The sequence below is a fragment of the Telmatherina bonti genome, assembly GCF_933228915.1.
Source record: "Telmatherina bonti genome assembly, chromosome: 17".
NCBI classification, from domain to species: domain Eukaryota; kingdom Metazoa; phylum Chordata; class Actinopteri; order Atheriniformes; family Telmatherinidae; genus Telmatherina; species Telmatherina bonti.
Window position 1 is genome coordinate 33,526,137 of NC_136615.1, and position 22,160 is coordinate 33,548,296.

Consider the following 22,160-nt stretch of genomic DNA (forward strand, 5'->3'; position numbering starts at 1 on the left):
GCTGCTGCTCCAAATGGACCGTACAATCCACGGAAGTGGACCAGGGTTCGTGTAAAGCAGACCAAACAGTTTGGCCAGGAGGTTCTCAGACTCTCAGATAGATCCTGTCCAAACACGACATACTTATTTCAAACCCGTCAACACCACCAGCCAGAGGCTGTGCAGCAAGTCATAATGGAACAATGGACAATTATGTGATAATAAGATTTTAAAGATTAAAAAGGCCAATAATATAATAAGTTGTTATTCATGTTTTGAATCAATACGTTTTTGCCAATAATATAGTAAGTTATCATTTATTGGCCTCGCATTGAAAAAATAACGGTGGTTGACAACATTACTTGACAACATAACTGGATGTTGGGGCCCTCGGGGCCAGTTTAGACCTTCAGCCTTGTTCCATGCATACAGAGATTCCTCCTGGTTCTCTGTACATTTTAATGATATTAGACTCTGCAGATGGCGGGATTTTCTGTCTTTGAGTGCATTTTTTAAAAACTTTTTGACAGTTTTTAGACCCAGTTTGGCTCATATTGGTGAAGCTATGTCCATCTTTCTATCAGAGAGACTCTGCCTCTCTGAAATGCTCCTTTCATACACAGTCATGTTACTGACATGTTACCAGTTAAACCAGTCATGTTACTGACTCGCTCCCAGTTAAACCAGTCATGTTACTGACCTGTTCCCACTTAAACCAGTCATGTTACTGACATGTTCCCAGTTAAACCAGTCATGTTACTGACATGTTCCCAGTTAAACCAGTCATATTACTGACCTGTTACCAGTTAAACCAGTCATGTTTCTGACCTGTTACCAGTTAAACCAGTCATATTACTGACCTGTTACCAGTTAAACCAGTCATGTTACTGACCTGTTCCCAGTTAAACCAGTCATGTTACTGACCTGTTACCAGTTAAACCAGTCATGTTACTGACCTGTTCCCAGTTAAACCAGTCATGTTTCTGACCTGTTCCCAGTTAAACCAGTCATGTTACTGACCTGTTACCAGTTAAACCAGTCATGTTACTGACCTGTTCCCAGTTAAACCAGTCATGTTACTGACCTGTACCAGTTAAACCAGTCATGTTACTGACCTGTTGCCAGTTAAACCAGTCATGTTTCTGACCTGTTACCAGTTAAACCAGTCATGTTACTGACCTGTTGCCAGTTAAACCAGTCATGTTACTGACATGTTCCCAGTTAAACCAGTCATGTTACTGACATGTTCCCAGTTAAACCAGTCATGTTAATGACCTGTTGCCAGTTAAACCAGTCATGTTTCTGACATGTTCCCAGTTAAACCAGTCATGTTTCTGACATGTTCCCAGTTAAACCAGTCATGTTACTGACCTGTTGCCAGTTAAACCAGTCATGTTTCTGACCTGTTCCCAGTTAAACCAGTCATGTTACTGACCTGTTCCCAGTTAAACCAGTCATGTTACTGACCTGTTCCCAGTTAAACCAGTCATGTTACTGACCTGTTCCCAGTTAAACCAGTCATGTTACTGGCCTGTTCCCAGTTAAACCAGTCATGTTACTGACCTGTTGCCAGTTAAACCAGTCATGTTACTGACCTGTTCCCAGTTAAACCAGTCATGTTACCGACCTGTTACCAGTTAAACCAGTCATGTTACTGACCTGTTCCCAGTTAAACCAGTCATGTTTCTGACATGTTCCCAGTTAAACCAGTCATGTTACTGACCTGTTGCCAGTTAAACCAGTCATGTTACTGACCTGTTCCCAGTTAAACCAGTCATGTTACCGACCTGTTACCAGTTAAACCAGTCATGTTAATGACCTGTTCCCAGTTAAACCAGTCATGTTACCGACCTGTTACCAGTTAAACCAGTCATGTTACTGACCTGTTCCCAGTTAAACCAGTCATGTTACTGACCTGTGCCAGTTAAACCAGTCATGTTTCTGACATGTTCCCAGTTAAACCAGTCATGTTTCTGACATGTTCCCAGTTAAACCAGTCATGTTTCTGACATGTTCCCAGTTAAACCAGTCATGTTTCTGACATGTTCCCAGTTAAACCAGTCATGTTTCTGACATGTTCCCAGTTAAACCAGTCATGTTTCTGGCCTGTTACCAGTTAAACCAGTCATGTTACTGACCTGTTCCCAGTTAAACCAGTCATGTTAATGACCTGTTGCCAGTTAAACCAGTCATGTTTCTGACATGTTCCCAGTTAAACCAGTCATGTTACTGACCTGTGCCAGTTAAACCAGTCATGTTTCTGACATGTTCCCAGTTAAACCAGTCATGTTTCTGACATGTTCCCAGTTAAACCAGTCATGTTTCTGACATGTTCCCAGTTAAACCAGTCATGTTACTGACCTGTTCCCAGTTAAACCAGTCATGTTTCTGACCTGTTACCAGTTAAACCAGTCATGTTACTGACATGTTCCCAGTTAAACCAGTCATGTTACTGACCTGTTCCCAGTTAAACCAGTCATGTTACTGACCTGTTACCAGTTAAACCAGTCATGTTACTGACCTGTTCCCACTTAAACCAGTCATGTTACTGACATGTTCCCAGTTAAACCAGTCATGTTACTGACATGTTCCCAGTTAAACCAGTCATATTACTGACCTGTTACCAGTTAAACCAGTCATATTACTGACCTGTTACCAGTTAAACCAGTCATGTTACTGACCTGTTCCCAGTTAAACCAGTCATGTTACTGACCTGTTACCAGTTAAACCAGTCATGTTACTGACCTGTTACCAGTTAAACCAGTCATGTTACTGACCTGTTCCCAGTTAAACCAGTCATGTTTCTGACCTGTTCCCAGTTAAACCAGTCATGTTACTGACCTGTTACCAGTTAAACCAGTCATGTTACTGACCTGTTCCCAGTTAAACCAGTCATGTTACTGACCTGTACCAGTTAAACCAGTCATGTTACTGACCTGTTCCCAGTTAAACCAGTCATGTTAATGACCTGTTGCCAGTTAAACCAGTCATGTTACTGACCTGTTACCAGTTAAACCAGTCATGTTACTGACCTGTTGCCAGTTAAACCAGTCATGTTACTGACATGTTCCCAGTTAAACCAGTCATGTTACTGACATGTTCCCAGTTAAACCAGTCATGTTAATGACCTGTTGCCAGTTAAACCAGTCATGTTTCTGACATGTTCCCAGTTAAACCAGTCATGTTTCTGACATGTTCCCAGTTAAACCAGTCATGTTACTGACCTGTTGCCAGTTAAACCAGTCATGTTTCTGACCTGTTCCCAGTTAAACCAGTCATGTTACTGACCTGTTCCCAGTTAAACCAGTCATGTTACTGACCTGTTGCCAGTTAAACCAGTCATGTTACTGACCTGTTCCCAGTTAAACCAGTCATGTTACTGGCCTGTTCCCAGTTAAACCAGTCATGTTACTGACCTGTTGCCAGTTAAACCAGTCATGTTACTGACCTGTTCCCAGTTAAACCAGTCATGTTACCGACCTGTTACCAGTTAAACCAGTCATGTTACTGACCTGTTCCCAGTTAAACCAGTCATGTTACTGACCTGTTGCCAGTTAAACCAGTCATGTTACTGACCTGTTCCCAGTTAAACCAGTCATGTTACCGACCTGTTACCAGTTAAACCAGTCATGTTACTGACCTGTTCCCAGTTAAACCAGTCATGTTAATGACCTGTTCCCAGTTAAACCAGTCATGTTACCGACCTGTTACCAGTTAAACCAGTCATGTTACTGACCTGTTCCCAGTTAAACCAGTCATGTTACTGACCTGTGCCAGTTAAACCAGTCATGTTTCTGACATGTTCCCAGTTAAACCAGTCATGTTTCTGACATGTTCCCAGTTAAACCAGTCATGTTTCTGACATGTTCCCAGTTAAACCAGTCATGTTTCTGACATGTTCCCAGTTAAACCAGTCATGTTTCTGACATGTTCCCAGTTAAACCAGTCATGTTTCTGACATGTTCCCAGTTAAACCAGTCATGTTTCTGACATGTTCCCAGTTAAACCAGTCATGTTAATGACCTGTTGCCAGTTAAACCAGTCATGTTTCTGGCCTGTTACCAGTTAAACCAGTCATGTTTCTGACCTGTTCCCAGTTAAACCAGTCATGTTAATGACCTGTTGCCAGTTAAACCAGTCATGTTTCTGACATGTTCCCAGTTAAACCAGTCATGTTACTGACCTGTGCCAGTTAAACCAGTCATGTTTCTGACATGTTCCCAGTTAAACCAGTCATGTTTCTGACATGTTCCCAGTTAAACCAGTCATGTTTCTGACATGTTCCCAGTTAAACCAGTCATGTTACTGACCTGTTCCCAGTTAAACCAGTCATGTTTCTGACCTGTTACCAGTTAAACCAGTCATGTTACTGACATGTTCCCAGTTAAACCAGTCATGTTACTGACCTGTTCCCAGTTAAACCAGTCATGTTACTGACCTGTTACCAGTTAAACCAGTCATGTTACTGACCTGTTCCCAGTTAAACCAGTCATGTTACTGGCCTGTTCCCAGTTAAACCAGTCATGTTTCTGACATGTTCCCAGTTAAACCAGTCATGTTTCTGGCCTGTTACCAGTTAAACCAGTCATGTTACTGACCTGTTCCCAGTTAAACCAGTCATGTTACTGACCTGTTACCAGTTAAACCAGTCATGTTACTGACCTGTTCCCAGTTAAACCAGTCATGTTACTGACCTGTTCCCAGTTAAACCAGTCATGTTACTGACCTGTTCCCAGTTAAACCAGTCATGTTACTGGCCTGTTCCCAGTTAAACCAGTCATGTTTCTGACATGTTCCCAGTTAAACCAGTCATGTTTCTGGCCTGTTACCAGTTAAACCAGTCATGTTACTGACCTGTTCCCAGTTAAACCAGTCATGTTTCTGACATGTTCCCAGTTAAACCAGTCATGTTACTGACCTGTTCCCAGTTAAACCAGTCATGTTACTGACATGTTCCCAGTTAAACCAGTCATGTTAATGACCTGTTACCAGTTAAACCAGTCATGTTTCTGGCCTGTTACCAGTTAAACCAGTCATGTTACTGGCCTGTTGCCAGTTAAACCAGTCATGTTACTGACCTGTTCCCAGTTAAACCAGTCATGTTACTGACCTGTTACCAGTTAAACCAGTCATGTTACTGACCTGTTCCCAGTTAAACCAGTCATGTTACTGACCTGTTACCAGTTAAACCAGTCATGTTACTGACCTGTTCCCAGTTAAACCAGTCATGTTACTGACCTGTTCCCAGTTAAACCAGTCATGTTACTGGCCTGTTCCCAGTTAAACCAGTCATGTTACTGACCTGTTGCCAGTTAAACCAGTCATGTTACTGACCTGTTCCCAGTTAAACCAGTCATGTTACCGACCTGTTACCAGTTAAACCAGTCATGTTACTGACCTGTTCCCAGTTAAACCAGTCATGTTTCTGACATGTTCCCAGTTAAACCAGTCATGTTACTGACCTGTTGCCAGTTAAACCAGTCATGTTACTGACCTGTTCCCAGTTAAACCAGTCATGTTACCGACCTGTTACCAGTTAAACCAGTCATGTTAATGACCTGTTCCCAGTTAAACCAGTCATGTTACCGACCTGTTACCAGTTAAACCAGTCATGTTACTGACCTGTTCCCAGTTAAACCAGTCATGTTACTGACCTGTGCCAGTTAAACCAGTCATGTTTCTGACATGTTCCCAGTTAAACCAGTCATGTTTCTGACATGTTCCCAGTTAAACCAGTCATGTTTCTGACATGTTCCCAGTTAAACCAGTCATGTTTCTGACATGTTCCCAGTTAAACCAGTCATGTTTCTGACATGTTCCCAGTTAAACCAGTCATGTTTCTGGCCTGTTACCAGTTAAACCAGTCATGTTACTGACCTGTTCCCAGTTAAACCAGTCATGTTAATGACCTGTTGCCAGTTAAACCAGTCATGTTTCTGACATGTTCCCAGTTAAACCAGTCATGTTACTGACCTGTGCCAGTTAAACCAGTCATGTTTCTGACATGTTCCCAGTTAAACCAGTCATGTTTCTGACATGTTCCCAGTTAAACCAGTCATGTTTCTGACATGTTCCCAGTTAAACCAGTCATGTTACTGACCTGTTCCCAGTTAAACCAGTCATGTTTCTGACCTGTTACCAGTTAAACCAGTCATGTTACTGACATGTTCCCAGTTAAACCAGTCATGTTACTGACCTGTTCCCAGTTAAACCAGTCATGTTACTGACCTGTTACCAGTTAAACCAGTCATGTTACTGACCTGTTCCCACTTAAACCAGTCATGTTACTGACATGTTCCCAGTTAAACCAGTCATGTTACTGACATGTTCCCAGTTAAACCAGTCATATTACTGACCTGTTACCAGTTAAACCAGTCATGTTTCTGACCTGTTACCAGTTAAACCAGTCATATTACTGACCTGTTACCAGTTAAACCAGTCATGTTACTGACCTGTTCCCAGTTAAACCAGTCATGTTACTGACCTGTTACCAGTTAAACCAGTCATGTTACTGACCTGTTACCAGTTAAACCAGTCATGTTACTGACCTGTTCCCAGTTAAACCAGTCATGTTTCTGACCTGTTCCCAGTTAAACCAGTCATGTTACTGACCTGTTACCAGTTAAACCAGTCATGTTACTGACCTGTTCCCAGTTAAACCAGTCATGTTACTGACCTGTACCAGTTAAACCAGTCATGTTACTGACCTGTTCCCAGTTAAACCAGTCATGTTAATGACCTGTTGCCAGTTAAACCAGTCATGTTACTGACCTGTTACCAGTTAAACCAGTCATGTTACTGACCTGTTGCCAGTTAAACCAGTCATGTTACTGACATGTTCCCAGTTAAACCAGTCATGTTACTGACATGTTCCCAGTTAAACCAGTCATGTTAATGACCTGTTGCCAGTTAAACCAGTCATGTTTCTGACATGTTCCCAGTTAAACCAGTCATGTTTCTGACATGTTCCCAGTTAAACCAGTCATGTTACTGACCTGTTGCCAGTTAAACCAGTCATGTTTCTGACCTGTTCCCAGTTAAACCAGTCATGTTACTGACCTGTTCCCAGTTAAACCAGTCATGTTACTGACCTGTTGCCAGTTAAACCAGTCATGTTACTGACCTGTTCCCAGTTAAACCAGTCATGTTACTGGCCTGTTCCCAGTTAAACCAGTCATGTTACTGACCTGTTGCCAGTTAAACCAGTCATGTTACTGACCTGTTCCCAGTTAAACCAGTCATGTTACCGACCTGTTACCAGTTAAACCAGTCATGTTACTGACCTGTTCCCAGTTAAACCAGTCATGTTACTGACCTGTTGCCAGTTAAACCAGTCATGTTACTGACCTGTTCCCAGTTAAACCAGTCATGTTACCGACCTGTTACCAGTTAAACCAGTCATGTTACTGACCTGTTCCCAGTTAAACCAGTCATGTTAATGACCTGTTCCCAGTTAAACCAGTCATGTTACCGACCTGTTACCAGTTAAACCAGTCATGTTACTGACCTGTTCCCAGTTAAACCAGTCATGTTACTGACCTGTGCCAGTTAAACCAGTCATGTTTCTGACATGTTCCCAGTTAAACCAGTCATGTTTCTGACATGTTCCCAGTTAAACCAGTCATGTTTCTGACATGTTCCCAGTTAAACCAGTCATGTTTCTGACATGTTCCCAGTTAAACCAGTCATGTTTCTGACATGTTCCCAGTTAAACCAGTCATGTTTCTGACATGTTCCCAGTTAAACCAGTCATGTTTCTGACATGTTCCCAGTTAAACCAGTCATGTTAATGACCTGTTGCCAGTTAAACCAGTCATGTTTCTGGCCTGTTACCAGTTAAACCAGTCATGTTTCTGACCTGTTCCCAGTTAAACCAGTCATGTTAATGACCTGTTGCCAGTTAAACCAGTCATGTTTCTGACATGTTCCCAGTTAAACCAGTCATGTTACTGACCTGTGCCAGTTAAACCAGTCATGTTTCTGACATGTTCCCAGTTAAACCAGTCATGTTTCTGACATGTTCCCAGTTAAACCAGTCATGTTTCTGACATGTTCCCAGTTAAACCAGTCATGTTACTGACCTGTTCCCAGTTAAACCAGTCATGTTTCTGACCTGTTACCAGTTAAACCAGTCATGTTACTGACATGTTCCCAGTTAAACCAGTCATGTTACTGACCTGTTCCCAGTTAAACCAGTCATGTTACTGACCTGTTACCAGTTAAACCAGTCATGTTACTGACCTGTTCCCAGTTAAACCAGTCATGTTACTGGCCTGTTCCCAGTTAAACCAGTCATGTTTCTGACATGTTCCCAGTTAAACCAGTCATGTTTCTGGCCTGTTACCAGTTAAACCAGTCATGTTACTGACCTGTTCCCAGTTAAACCAGTCATGTTTCTGACATGTTCCCAGTTAAACCAGTCATGTTACTGACCTGTTCCCAGTTAAACCAGTCATGTTACTGACCTGTTCCCAGTTAAACCAGTCATGTTAATGACCTGTTACCAGTTAAACCAGTCATGTTTCTGGCCTGTTACCAGTTAAACCAGTCATGTTACTGGCCTGTTGCCAGTTAAACCAGTCATGTTACTGACCTGTTCCCAGTTAAACCAGTCATGTTACTGACCTGTTACCAGTTAAACCAGTCATGTTACTGACCTGTTCCCAGTTAAACCAGTCATGTTACTGACCTGTTACCAGTTAAACCAGTCATGTTACTGACCTGTTCCCAGTTAAACCAGTCATGTTACTGGCCTGTTACCAGTTAAACCAGTCATGTTACTGGCCTGTTACCAGTTAAACCAGTCATGTTACTGACCTGTTCCCAGTTAAACCAGTCATGTTACTGACCTGTTCCCAGTTAAACCAGTCATGTTACTGACCTGTTACCAGTTAAACCAGTCATGTTACTGGCCTGTTACCAGTTAAACCAGTCATGTTACTGGCCTGTTACCAGTTAAACCAGTCATGTTACTGACCTGTTACCAGTTAAACCAGTCACGTTACTGGCCTGTTACCAGTTAAACCAGTCATGTTACTGACCTGTTCCCAGTTAAACCAGTCATGTTACGGACCTGTTCCCAGTTAAACCAGTCATGTTACTGACCTGTTCCCAGTTAAACCAGTCATGTTACCGACCTGTTACCAGTTAAACCAGTCATGTTACGGACATGTTCCCAGTTAAACCAGTCATGTTACTGACCTGTTACCAGTTAAACCAGTCATGTTACTGACCTGTTCCCAGTTAAACCAGTCATGTTACTGACCTGTTCCCAGTTAAACCAGTCATGTTACTGACCTGTTACCAGTTAAACCAGTCATGTTACTGACCTGTTACCAGTTAAACCAGTCATGTTACTGACCTGTTCCCAGTTAAACCAGTCATGTTACTGACCTGTTACCAGTTAAACCAGTCACGTTACTGGCCTGTTACCAGTTAAACCAGTCATGTTACTGACCTGTTCCCAGTTAAACCAGTCATGTTACGGACCTGTTCCCAGTTAAACCAGTCATGTTACTGACCTGTTCCCAGTTAAACCAGTCATGTTACTGACCTGTTACCAGTTAAACCAGTCATGTTACTGACCTGTTACCAGTTAAACCAGTCATGTTACTGACCTGTTCCCAGTTAAACCAGTCATGTTACTGACCTGTTACCAGTTAAACCAGTCACGTTACTGGCCTGTTACCAGTTAAACCAGTCATGTTACTGACCTGTTCCCAGTTAAACCAGTCATGTTACTGACCTGTTGCCAGTTAAACCAGTCATGTTACTGGCCTGTTACCAGTTAAACCAGTCATGTTACTGACCTGTTACCAGTTAAACCAGTCACGTTACTGGCCTGTTACCAGTTAAACCAGTCATGTTACTGACCTGTTCCCAGTTAAACCAGTCATGTTACGGACCTGTTCCCAGTTAAACCAGTCATGTTACTGACCTGTTACCAGTTAAACCAGTCATGTTACTGACCTGTTCCCAGTTAAACCAGTCATGTTACGGACATGTTCCCAGTTAAACCAGTCATGTTACTGACCTGTTACCAGTTAAACCAGTCATGTTACTGACCTGTTCCCAGTTAAACCAGTCATGTTACTGACCTGTTCCCAGTTAAACCAGTCATGTTACTGACCTGTTACCAGTTAAACCAGTCATGTTACTGACCTGTTACCAGTTAAACCAGTCATGTTACTGACCTGTTACCAGTTAAACCAGTCATGTTACTGACCTGTTACCAGTTAAACCAGTCACGTTACTGGCCTGTTACCAGTTAAACCAGTCATGTTACTGACCTGTTCCCAGTTAAACCAGTCATGTTACGGACCTGTTCCCAGTTAAACCAGTCATGTTACTGACCTGTTCCCAGTTAAACCAGTCATGTTACTGACCTGTTACCAGTTAAACCAGTCATGTTACTGACCTGTTACCAGTTAAACCAGTCATGTTACTGACATGTTCCCAGTTAAACCAGTCATGTTACGGACCTGTTCCCAGTTAAACCAGTCATGTTACTGACCTGTTCCCAGTTAAACCAGTCATGTTACTGACCTGTTACCAGTTAAACCAGTCATGTTACTGACATGTTTACAGATGTTTTGCTGCATCAGAATCACAATCATCTCATCTGAAATGTTGTTTTTCTTCCACTGGGAATAAAATATGTCGGAGGAATCTGGGAATTATGACTCTTTATTTATATTTTACGGAACTAATCTTTAACTGGAATTTTACTGCTTTAACTCCTCGTCACTTTTTATTCATGAAAAGATGCATTTTTGGTGACGGACTTCACTGATCAGCGGATGTTTTGCTTTGTCAGTTTAATGAACAAAGACACAAACAGACAGCTGATCACAGGCAGGGTAACATGACGAAGGTTCAATGCTTCTTCTTGTCTCTGGATTTTCCCTCCTCCTCCTCCAGGAGTCAACTGTGAAACGGAAATAGACGAGTGCGACTCCTCTCCCTGCCACAACGGCGCCACCTGCCTGGACCTGTTTGGGATGTACTCCTGTGAGTGTCTGGCTGGGTTTGAGGGCATCGACTGTGAGGTGGACGTGGATGAGTGTGCCAGTGATCCCTGTCAGAACGGAGCAGTCTGCCGCGACATGGTCAACAGGTAGCTGATCCGCTGCAGGCCTGCATTCAGAACACTCCTCCAGATTAACAGGAAATATTCTCCTTTAAATGCTCGCTCATCCTACTGGTGCTCCGCGGATCCTGCACCTCCTCAGGGGGGCAACAACTCACCCTAACTTTAATGTTTATTTTATTATATCACCGGTTAAGAAGGGTGCCAAATAGTGATATTCTGTCAGCCGGGGCGCCAGCAAGATACTGTCAAACGACAGGAAATAATAACTGTATATTTAAATTATTGATGTAATTTTACTCTCATTTGTTTTATTTATTTTTTAATGTTCAATGACATACTTTAACACATATATGATAAATAGCATATTTATAATATAACATATTTTTAAACTGATCTTAATTCCACTATTTTTTTTTTCCCAATAAATTGTTAAATTCAAGTTGAATATGGTCAACAATATGTTTTGTGAATTTTCTTATTTTATTTTTTTATTCATAGTTTATAAACATGCACCCTTTCACATTAATATATATATATATATATATATATATATATATATATATATATATATATATATACACACAGATGGAATAAAAATACTATTAACAGTGCTAAATAAAAAAAAATTTCAGTTTATAATTTAATGCATGTCTTAATTATAATTTTAAATCGTAAATGTAACATACCAGCATTTCTTTTATATGAAATAAAATATTTCATTTATAAACATAGAAATGTGTATTTTTATAGCGTCAGTCTGTAGCTTTACCAGTGTTTATTTACTGTGTTTTAAAAATATGGGGAACAAAAAACTGTGAAATAGTAAAGAAATAAACTATAATCTTACAGTTTTTTTTAACATTGTGTTAGACTGAAAGCTTAATGACTGACAGTAATTAGTTAAAATATTTTCCTTGACGTCTGAAATGCAGAAGTTAAACTTCCATGCATACATATGAAGCAGCTCCCCACCAGCGTCGCTGTGTGCACATCATCCAGGAACACATGGTGGGGAGGAATTAAGACAAAACTTGTGTCATAATGGAGGTTTACTGTTTAATAACGCCTATCTTAAACATTTCAGAGTTGTGTTTGGCTGCCGTACAAACCGCTGCGTTTGTCTTTTACAGCTACGAATGTGACTGCAGTGAAACGGGGTTTGAGGGCGACCACTGTGAGGTGGACATCCCTGAGTGTGCCTCCCATCCCTGCCAGCACGGCGCCACATGTGTTGAAGGAATCAAGGAGTACACCTGCCTCTGTTGGCATGGTAACGACGAATACCTGTCCCACTGTCAGCATTTCTGTCCCAACACTAGACTAGCGATACTACTGTATGAGTGCATTGTGTCTCTGTGCAGCTCCTAATGACACCAGTGATCCCAGTCTGTGACTGGGATCCAGGGGAGAAATCTTTTCACCTGAACGGATACATTCTGTTAAAGCTGGGAAAAGCATCGGAGTAGTTGACCTGATTCCAGTGTAAGTTTATTCGAATGGTCATGCTCACCATTCCAGATGATGTTTCCTACTGGGAACTCAGACGCTCTACCTTTCTGGTGTTAATGGAACCAGTCATTGGTACGTAGAACGCAACGAGGACTCGTAGCATAAAAACAACCACGCTGAGGCTGTCGATGCAGGACTTTGCAACCTGAAGAAGTAAAATGGTGAAATGTCAAACGTATGAGCATGTGCACCAGCAGGCACATGGACGGACCAGGAAGGGTCTGCTGGAAACAGCAGCTCAGACCTGCTGTTTGTTCGGTGACTGGAGAAACACACGGATCAGTAATAAATCTGCATTTACAAAAACACATCAAGCAAGAAGAAGAAGAAGAAGAAAAGATGAGAGCAGTGTCAGGAAGATAACATTTTAATGTCTCCACTGGAGAATTCTTCTCTTTTCAGAAGGTCTGTGACGATACGCTTTTGTCCTGATTTGATTCCTTTCCAGTTTTTTGGGTGCCGATTCAATTTAAATTGTGATTCTCACAATTCTTTAATATTGCTGATTTTTGTAGATTAAAAATAAAAAAAATGCAGAAAACTTTTTTTGCTCACCATTTTTCTTGATTTTATTTCGGAATAAACAACCCAGTAGCCAGATCATCATTCTGCTGCTATAGCGCCCAAGAAGACATGTGAAAAGATCAATAAAAATAATAAAAATGACATTATTTATTTATTTATTTGAAAAAAAAAACTTTTTTTTTTTTTTTTTAAGAAAAAATCGAAATTAAAATTGTGAAGCAAAAAAAATTCCAAATTTTTTATTTTTCAGTTCGATTTTCCCATCCCTACTTTTCAGCCTTATTTCGTGTGTGTGTGTTCTGGGTCCGACCCCGCCGCCTCTGGGGTCAGTTTTTACCAAGTACAACATATTATTCCACTGTTATGCAGACGACATCCAGATTTACTTCTGTTTTAGCTCCAATGTGCTACTAGGTGTCTAATGAAGGAATTTCTCAGCTGAAATTAAACCAAACAATTCTTGTTTGTGGAAGTCATCCCCTTTAGATCATCGAACAGGTTCTCTCCTCGTGCCGTTCACTGTTCTGCAGACGCCGGAAATCTTGGACTATGTTCCTCCAGTAGCTCTGGTAGTCATGGAAGATGGTTAAAGTTAGATCCTGTCATTGTTTAAAAGATGTGGAGGAAGGTATTTATCCCTTCAGTCCTTGTAGACGTGTCGTTATTTCTCCGTCGTCTGCAGTGAGTCCAGGATGCTGCTGCGTGCGTCATCAGCTCTCCAGTTTTACATTCTTCTGAGATTCCTTCACATTAAAAGTTTTAAATGGTACAACAACCAGGAATTTATCTAGTTTGATCAATTTTTCTAAACCAAGAAGCAGGCTGAGCTCATCCAGCCAGATGCTGTTAGTTCAGGCCACACAACATTCACACTGCAGACTACGGGGGCTGGGAAGTGCAGAAAAACTTAAAATTTCCAAAACACATTTCAAAATTTGAAAAAAGAAACTAGCATTTTCACAATTAGGCTCATTTTATTTAGTTTTTGGCATAAATGTGTCAATTTGAACCGTTGTAGAAATTCTCAGCTCCTTTAGTTTCCTAAAATATAAATTTGTTTCTACAATTGAAATTTGTTTTATTGATTTTATTTTTCTAAAATCTATTTTTGTTTCCTAAAATGTGAATTTGCTTTTTTTTTATTTAAATTTCGTTTTCAAATTTGAACTTGGTTTTTTTAATTTTTTAATTTTTTTTAAAATTCTGAATTGGTTTTCAAAATGTGATTTTGTTTTTGAATTTTGAGATGTGTTATTGAAAATTTTCATTTGTTTTGCACTTCCCAGCCACCGTAGTCGAGGCTTTACCCTCTTTAAAGGTCTGTTCAGAAACTCACTTTTTCACCCCGGAGCTTAAATCATGTTCAGCTAAAGTGTCATTTTGTTTTGTGTTTTTGTGGTGTCTGCTTGTTACTTTTTTATGTTACTTCATAAAGCGCTTTGGTCAACCTTATTGTTTGAAAAGTATTCTAGAAATAGATGCAACATGAACATAACTATGCTGAGCAGACGAGCTTTAGGAGCCTGGAAGATCCCTCATAGCAGCAACGAAGACACAACTAAGTCATCTCTAGGCCTTTACCGACATCATCAGTTCAAGCCAATTCCTTGTAATCCTGTTAAAACAAATCCACATTATTCATCCATCCATTTTACTGAACCGTTTAGTCCAATTCAGGCTCACAGGAAGCTGGATGCGAGAGGCAGGATGGACAGGTCGCCAGGGACAGTTTAGAGTAACCAGTAACCTAACATGCATGTCTTTGGACGGTGGGAGGAAGCCGGAGAACCCGGACAGAACACACACACACACGGGGAGAACATGCAGACTCCACACAGAAAGACCACCGCTGCACAATGATCTAGTGAAGGAAACCAACTATTCTCATGGTAAAAACAATGAGAGCCTGGTGGATCGTCACCAAGCAGGCACTGCTGAAAACTGGACTCAGTCAGTCAGTGAGTCCATCTCAGCAGCAGATGGAAAGTTGTTTCATGTCTGAACAACTTGGTTTGTTCTCTGCCTCCAGGCTATGAAGGAGCAAACTGTGAGGTGGATATAGACGAGTGTGCTGATCAGCCCTGCCAGAATGGCGGCGAGTGCTTCCAGCGCTCAGATCCGTCCCACTGGGAGCTGGACTGGGAGCTTAACTTCGCTGATGCAGCTGGGTATATCTGCCAGTGTCAGCCGGGTTTTGCAGGTAAGTCAAGCTAAATGAATCCATCTCCAGATGATTGGAGGCATTTAAAGGTTGTCATCGCTGGGATTTGTGTCCACAGGGGAGAACTGCTCTGTAAATATTGATGAGTGTGAGTCGGAACCCTGTCAGAATGGAGGCGCTTGTGAGGATAAGATCAACGGCTACACCTGTGCGTGCTCTGCAGGATTCTTAGGTGAGTTTCTCTCAAGTATCTGCTGGATGTGCAGCTTGTGCAATGTTCCGTCTGCTGAGCTGGTAGCAGCTGCTTGTTCTGCAGCTGCGTTGATGACAGAGAGGCGGCCATGTAGGCTTAGATTTATATTCATGGATAATCACACTCACCGTTCGGAAAGAAGCCAGATGTTTCGGCAACCTTTCCACTGACAATCAGTTAAAATATGGATGGAAAAACTGGAAAAAAAAACCTTTGAAATTGGTGCATTGTTTGACAGCAGGCGGTTCATTTAATCAGTTGTTCAGAACTTTAGCTCTGTTACATGTTTAACTATTTATGCACTAAGTTTAAGCAATGTTTAAGCAACCAGAGGGATGATAACATAGAAAATATTATCTTTTACTTTATTAGGACCACCTTTAGTTTGGAACCCTTGTTACTCCAGAAATACCGTAATTCTTGATGACAGATTCAAGATAGTGGTGGAAACATTCCTCGAAGATTTGCTCCACATGAAGCAACACACAGTTGCTCCACATCCAGGATAAAAACTTAACGTTCCACCTCATCACCATGAGAATCTCCCGTTCCACCTCATCACCATGAGAATCTCCTGTTCCACCTCATCACCATGAGAATCTCCTGTTCCACCTCATCACGATGAGAATCTCCCGTTCCACCTCATCACTATGAGAATCTCCCGTTCCACCTCATCACGATGAGAATCTCCCGTTCCACCTCATCACCATGAGAATCTCCCGTTCCACCTCATCATGATGAGAATCTCCCGTTCCACCTCATCATGATGAGAATCTCCCGTTCCACCTCATCACCATGAGAATCTCCCGTTCCACCTCATCATGATGAGAATCTCCCGTTCCACCTCATCACCATGAGAATCTCCCGTTCCACCTCATCATGATGAGAATCTCCCGTTCCACCTCATCACCATGAGAATCTCCCGTTCCACCTCATCACCATGAGAATCTCCCGTTCCACCTCATCACCATGAGAATCTCCCGTTCCACCTCATCACCATGAGAATCTCCCGTTCCACCTCACCATGATGAGAATCTCCCGTTCCACCTCATCACGATGAGAATCTCCCGTTCCACCTCATCATGATGAGAATCTCCCGTTCCACCTCATCACGATGAGAATCTCCCGTTCCACCTCATCATGATGAGAATCTCCCGTTCCACCTCATCATGATGAGAATCTCCAGTTCCACCTCATCACGATGAGAATCTCCCGTTCCACCTCATCACCATGAGAATCTCCCGTTCCACCTCATCACTATGAGAATCTCCCGTTCCACCTCATCACCATGAGAATCTCCCGTTCCACCTCATCATGATGAGAATCTCCCGTTCCACCTCATCACGATGAGAATCTCCCGTTCCACCTCATCATGATGAGAATCTCCCGTTCCACCACGTCCCAGAGCTGCTGTGCTGGATGTAGATCTGGTGACTGTGGAGCCGTTGGAGGACAGTGAACTCATCGTCATGGTGGAGATGATGTGAGCTTTGTGACATGGTGCATCATCCTGCTGGAAGTTTCCATCAGAAGATGCTCCACTGTGCTCAGAAAGGGATGGACATGGTCAGCAGCAGGACTCAGGCAGGCTGTGGAGGTTAAACCATGTCATACTGGTACTAAGGGGACCAAAGTGGGACCAGAAAACCTCCCCCCACCATTCCACCAGCAGCAGCCTGAAGCGTTGATCCTGACGGCAGGATGGATCCATGTTGTCATGATGTTTCCAGCAGATTCTGATCCTACCATGTGAATGTGGAGCTGAACTGGAGACTCATCAGACCAGCAACGTTTCTCCATCTTCTATTGTCCAGTTCTGGTGAGTCTGTGTGAATTGTAGCCTCAGTTTCCTGTTCTTACTGACAGGAGGGAACCCGCTGTGGTCTTCTGCTGCTGGAGACCATCTGCTTCCAGGCTGGATGGGTTGTGTGTTCAGAGATGATGTTCTGCAGATCTTGGTGGGAACCAGTGCTTACTGGACTTCCTGTTGTCTTTCCATCATCTCCAACCAGTCTGTCCATTCTCCTCTGACACCAACCAGACATTCTGGTCAAACATCTGCTGCTCGCTGGATGTTTTCTCTTCTTCAGACCTTCTCTGGAAACACTGGAGATGTTTGTGTGTGAAGATCTCATAAACACTCAGAACAACAACCATGCTGCGTCCAAAGCCTCGTAAATCTCCTTTCTTCCTCGTTCTGATGCTCAGATTGAACTTCAGCAAGTCGTCTTCACCACGCCTACATGACAACATGCGCTGAGTCGCTGCCATGTGATTGGCTGGTTAGAAGTTTGTGTTAGCAGGTTTGATCAGGTGGAGCTGACAATGTGACTTTTTGTTGTGCATTAGAAGGCAACATCTAACAGACTGGTGAATCCTTTTTTCGCTGTCATGTCTGGTTTCTAACCGTGTGTTTTCTCCGTAGGTGAGCTGTGTGAAGTGAACATTAACGAATGTGAGAGTCAGCCCTGCCTGAACGGTGGCTGGTGTGAAGACGGCCGAGCGTCCTACACCTGTCACTGCCCTGAAGCTGAGCCCGGAAAGCTTCCTTGGGGGGGTAATCACTGCAATGTTAAACTTTACGGCTGTGTTGACCATGAATGCCAGAATGGAGCTACTTGCCTCCCGTGGTTGGAGGATGGAGAGCACGGTCACACGTGTCTGTGTCCTCACGGCTTCTACGACGAGCAGTGCTCCACCAGAACAACCTTCTCCTTCTCCACTCCTGGATTTATCCCCATAGAGCTTGTTCTAGAAGAACGAACCCGCCGGGAGGTGGAGCACAGTGTTCATCAAGGTTTTGGGGTGCAGCTGCGTTTCCGGACTACCATTCCCAGCACGTTGCTGTTCTACCGAGGGGACATGGACAACTACCTCCTCCTGGAGATTTTTGATGGTGCTCTCAGTGCAAAAGCCTTTTCTGAGGAGTCTGAACTTGATGTCACCTTCGCCGGCGTGGTTAGCGATGGAGACTGGAGGGATGTTCATGTGTTTCTGGATACCAAAGGTCTGGTCTTGATTCTGAAAGGGCCGAACTGCGACAGAGATGGGTGCATGGTTACAGATGGAGGCCCAGACGAGCCTCCTTTCCAACCCTCTGAAGCGTTCGCTGATCTTTATTTAGGTGGCGCGCCAGAGGAGCTTCTGGAACACTCGGATAGCGGTGCGGGATTCATTGGCTGCATGGAAGACCTGATGATTGACTCCAAACCTGTTCTGCCACAAACACTGCCAGAGGCTCCCGGCTTTGAGCTGGGATGCAGTAAGACTGAATGGTGTGAGCCTGACCCCTGCAGTGGCCATGGGCGATGTGTGGACCTGTGGACAAGCTACAAGTGTGACTGCTACCGACCCTTCCACAGCGACGGCTGCTCTGAAGGTAAACACTTCAGTTGTCTCTACAGTCGTGTCAAAGTGCTTGAATTTCTGAATTTAGTCATAAAAACACCAAAAGGTCCCTTAAAATCTACACAAATAGTTCTTGTAAATACTTATTTCCAAACCATGTCTTGGATCATGGTGGTCTTAGTCGAATGTAAATGTGTCAAAAGGAAGGAGAAACTAAACTGGTTGTGTTTATGATGGTAAATTCAATTCAATTCAATTCAACTTTATTTATACAGCGTCAAATCACGGCAGTGCCATCTCAAGACGCTTTACAGACAGGAAAAAAAACCATAATGAAGCCAATTCATGATAGCCTATATAAGGAAACCAACAGATTGAGTTCCGTCTCGTTAAAAGTTAAAGCAGTTTGATACGTTAGAGTTGTTTATGTGAAGATGGATGCAACTACAACTAAAAATTCCTACAGCTAAACGGTACCGCTGAATAATCTGAACAGACCGAACAGAATCCTGAAACTAACACAGCTAAAAGGTCGGGACAGTCCATAGCATCCATGTCCCATATCCTGGAGAGGAACTGTTCTGCTGCAGCTTCGATTATTTATTTATTTATTTATTATTTAGGTTCATTGAAAGATTGGGTGTTAAGTTAGCAAAATTTGTTCTATTCATTATTTATTATATTATAAATACACATCAAATACAAATGATTACAATCATGAATTAATTTTGTTAATAGAAACATAACAAATAAGTAATATTTTTATTTAATTTAATTCCATTTGATTTATTCAATTCAACTGAATTTTTAATTTAATTTAGCTATTTTATCTTATTTTTTATTTTTTAATGAATTAGTTTAAAAGATCTTCATCAGTTTTTATTTTATTTTTATTTATTTAATTGTGTTTATAGATTATATGTGATTTTATATCATTCAACAAAACATTATTTACTAAAAAATAATTCTTTCAGTCTTTTATATTTCACTGCGAAAAATGTCTTATTGAGGTACAAATGTAAACACAAGCAACAGTAAAATTAGATGTAAATTTAAGCATTTTACGTGACACGTTTTGCATAATGTTCACAACATCCTGCACTGTCTGTAAATGAGTGTATAGTTAAAGCATTTTCTGCTTTGATTTTATTTTTAATATACAGAAAAAGAACATTGTCCTCCCCAGAATGTGAAAAGACATTCGTGTTATCATTGACTTCTGACTGTGCTGCAACTGTCCTTCACCAGAGTTCCCATCATGGACGTACAGCCACGAGGACTCGAAGAGTTTCAGTGCCTTCAACACAAAGAGAAGCCACGGGAGCAACTTCACCGTTTCTTTCCTCCTGAAATCATTAAAACCTGACGGGCTGCTGTTTCAGCTCAGGCGACCTACAGCCGAGGATGAAGGAGAGGTCTACCTCTCAGTCTACCTGGGGATGGGGAGGCTTTTTGTCAGCTCTCTGCCGAACAGCCCCCCGCTGACTGCTCCCATCTTTGTGACCACCGGTGAGCAGCAGCTTCTGTTTGTGGAGGTCAAACACAGACAGGTGGTTTTTGGGCACGCTGGTCTCCTCTACAGGATTGGAGAGATTCCTGAAGTGACTATTCAAAGCGGGGATCTCGTTTATGTCGGAGGGCTTCCCACGGACTGGGATTCTGAGAAATGGGGGGGACACTTCAAAGGCTGCCTTCAGGATCTTCGTTTAGACTCTGTGCATCTGGATCTGGATGGATGGGAGAGTTCATCAGAGGAAGTTTATCCAGAGACAGTTTCTGAAAATGTAAAGACAGGCTGCATCAGCGATGATACATGCAAGGTAACAAATACTTCCCTGTCTATTAGTGATGTATTCATGAGGCCATGACAAACAGTTCATATAATTACTTCCTTTTAAACATATTGTGGAGTTCTGTCATTCCCACAGCCACCAAAATGGCTGCAGAGCCACGAAAGAATGAGTAGAGCATTCTTGGTAATAAGTAGAGCAGTACTAGGAATGAGTAGAGCAGTACTAGGAATGAGTAGAGCAGTACTAGGAATGAGTACAGCAGTACTAGGAATGAGTGGAGCAGTACTAGGAATAAGTAGAGCAGTACTAGGAATGAGTGGAGCAGTACTAGGAATGAGTAGAGCAGTACTAGGAATAGGTAGAGCAGTACTAGGAATGAGTGGAGCAGTACTAGGAATGAGTAGAGCAGTACTAGGAATAAGTAGAGCAGTACTAGGAATGAGTGGAGCAGTACTAGGAATGAGTAGAGCAGTACTAGGAATAGGTAGAGCAGTACTAGGAATGAGTGGAGCAGTACTAGGAATGAGTAGAGCAGTACTAGGAATGAGTAGAGCAGTACTAGGAATGAGTAGAGCAGTACTATTAATGAGTGGAGCAGTACTAGGAATGAGTAGAGCAGTACTAGGAATGAGTGGAGCAGTACTAGGAATGAGTAGAGCAGTACTAGGAATAAGTAGAGCAGTACTAGGAATGAGTGGAGCAGTACTAGGAATGAGTAGAGCAGTACTAGGAATAAGTAGAGCAGTACTAGGAATGAGTGGAGCAGTACTAGGAATGAGTAGAGCAGTACTAGGAATAGGTAGAGCAGTACTAGGAATGAGTGGAGCAGTACTAGGAATGAGTAGAGCAGTACTAGGAATGAGTAGAGCAGTACTAGGAATGAGTAGAGCAGTACTATTAATGAGTGGAGCAGTACTAGGAATGAGTAGAGCAGTACTAGGAATGAGTGGAGCAGTACTAGGAATGAGTAGAGCAGTACTAGGAATAAGTAGACCAGTACTAGGAATGAGTGGAGCAGTACTAGGAATGAGTGGAGCAGTAATAGGAATGAGTAGAGCAGTACTAGGAATGAGTAGAGCAGTACTAGGAATGAGTAGAGCAGTACTAGGAATGAGTGGAGCAGTACTAGGAATGAGTGGAGCAGTACTAGGAATGAGTGGAGCAGTACTAGGAATAAGTAGAGTAGTACTAGGAATGAGTGGAGCAGTACTAGGAATGAGTAGAGCAGTACTAGGAATAAGTAGAGCAGTACTAGGAATGAGTAGAGCAGTACTAGGAATAAGTAGAGTAGTACTAGGAATGAGTGGAGCAGTACTAGGAATGAGTAGAGCAGTACTAGGAATAAGTAGAGCAGTACCAGGAATGAGTGGAGCAGTACTAGGAATGAGTAGAGCTGTATAAAGAATAAGTAAAGCTGTACTAGGAATAAGTAGAGCAGTACTAGGAATGAGTGGAGCAGTACTAGGAATAAGTAAAGCAGTACTAGGAATGAGTAGAGCT

At 42.3% G+C, this 22,160-nt stretch overlaps 1 protein-coding gene across 1 annotated transcript in view; it reads left to right on the top strand.

Moving 5' to 3' along the window:
* The window catches only part of crb2a (crumbs cell polarity complex component 2a), a gene marked incomplete at both ends in the record, with an annotated part of 47,222 nt that overhangs the window by 14,453 nt on the left and 10,609 nt on the right, over nt 1-22,160 (top strand). Inside the window, 6 exons of the mRNA XM_079257273.1 lie at nt 10,900-11,095; nt 12,202-12,341; nt 15,135-15,305; nt 15,385-15,498; nt 17,945-18,898; nt 20,116-20,687. Of these exons, the coding sequence (XP_079113399.1) occupies nt 10,900-11,095; nt 12,202-12,341; nt 15,135-15,305; nt 15,385-15,498; nt 17,945-18,898; nt 20,116-20,687 (2,147 nt within the window). The remainder of the gene's footprint in view (nt 1-10,899; nt 11,096-12,201; nt 12,342-15,134; nt 15,306-15,384; nt 15,499-17,944; nt 18,899-20,115; nt 20,688-22,160) is intronic.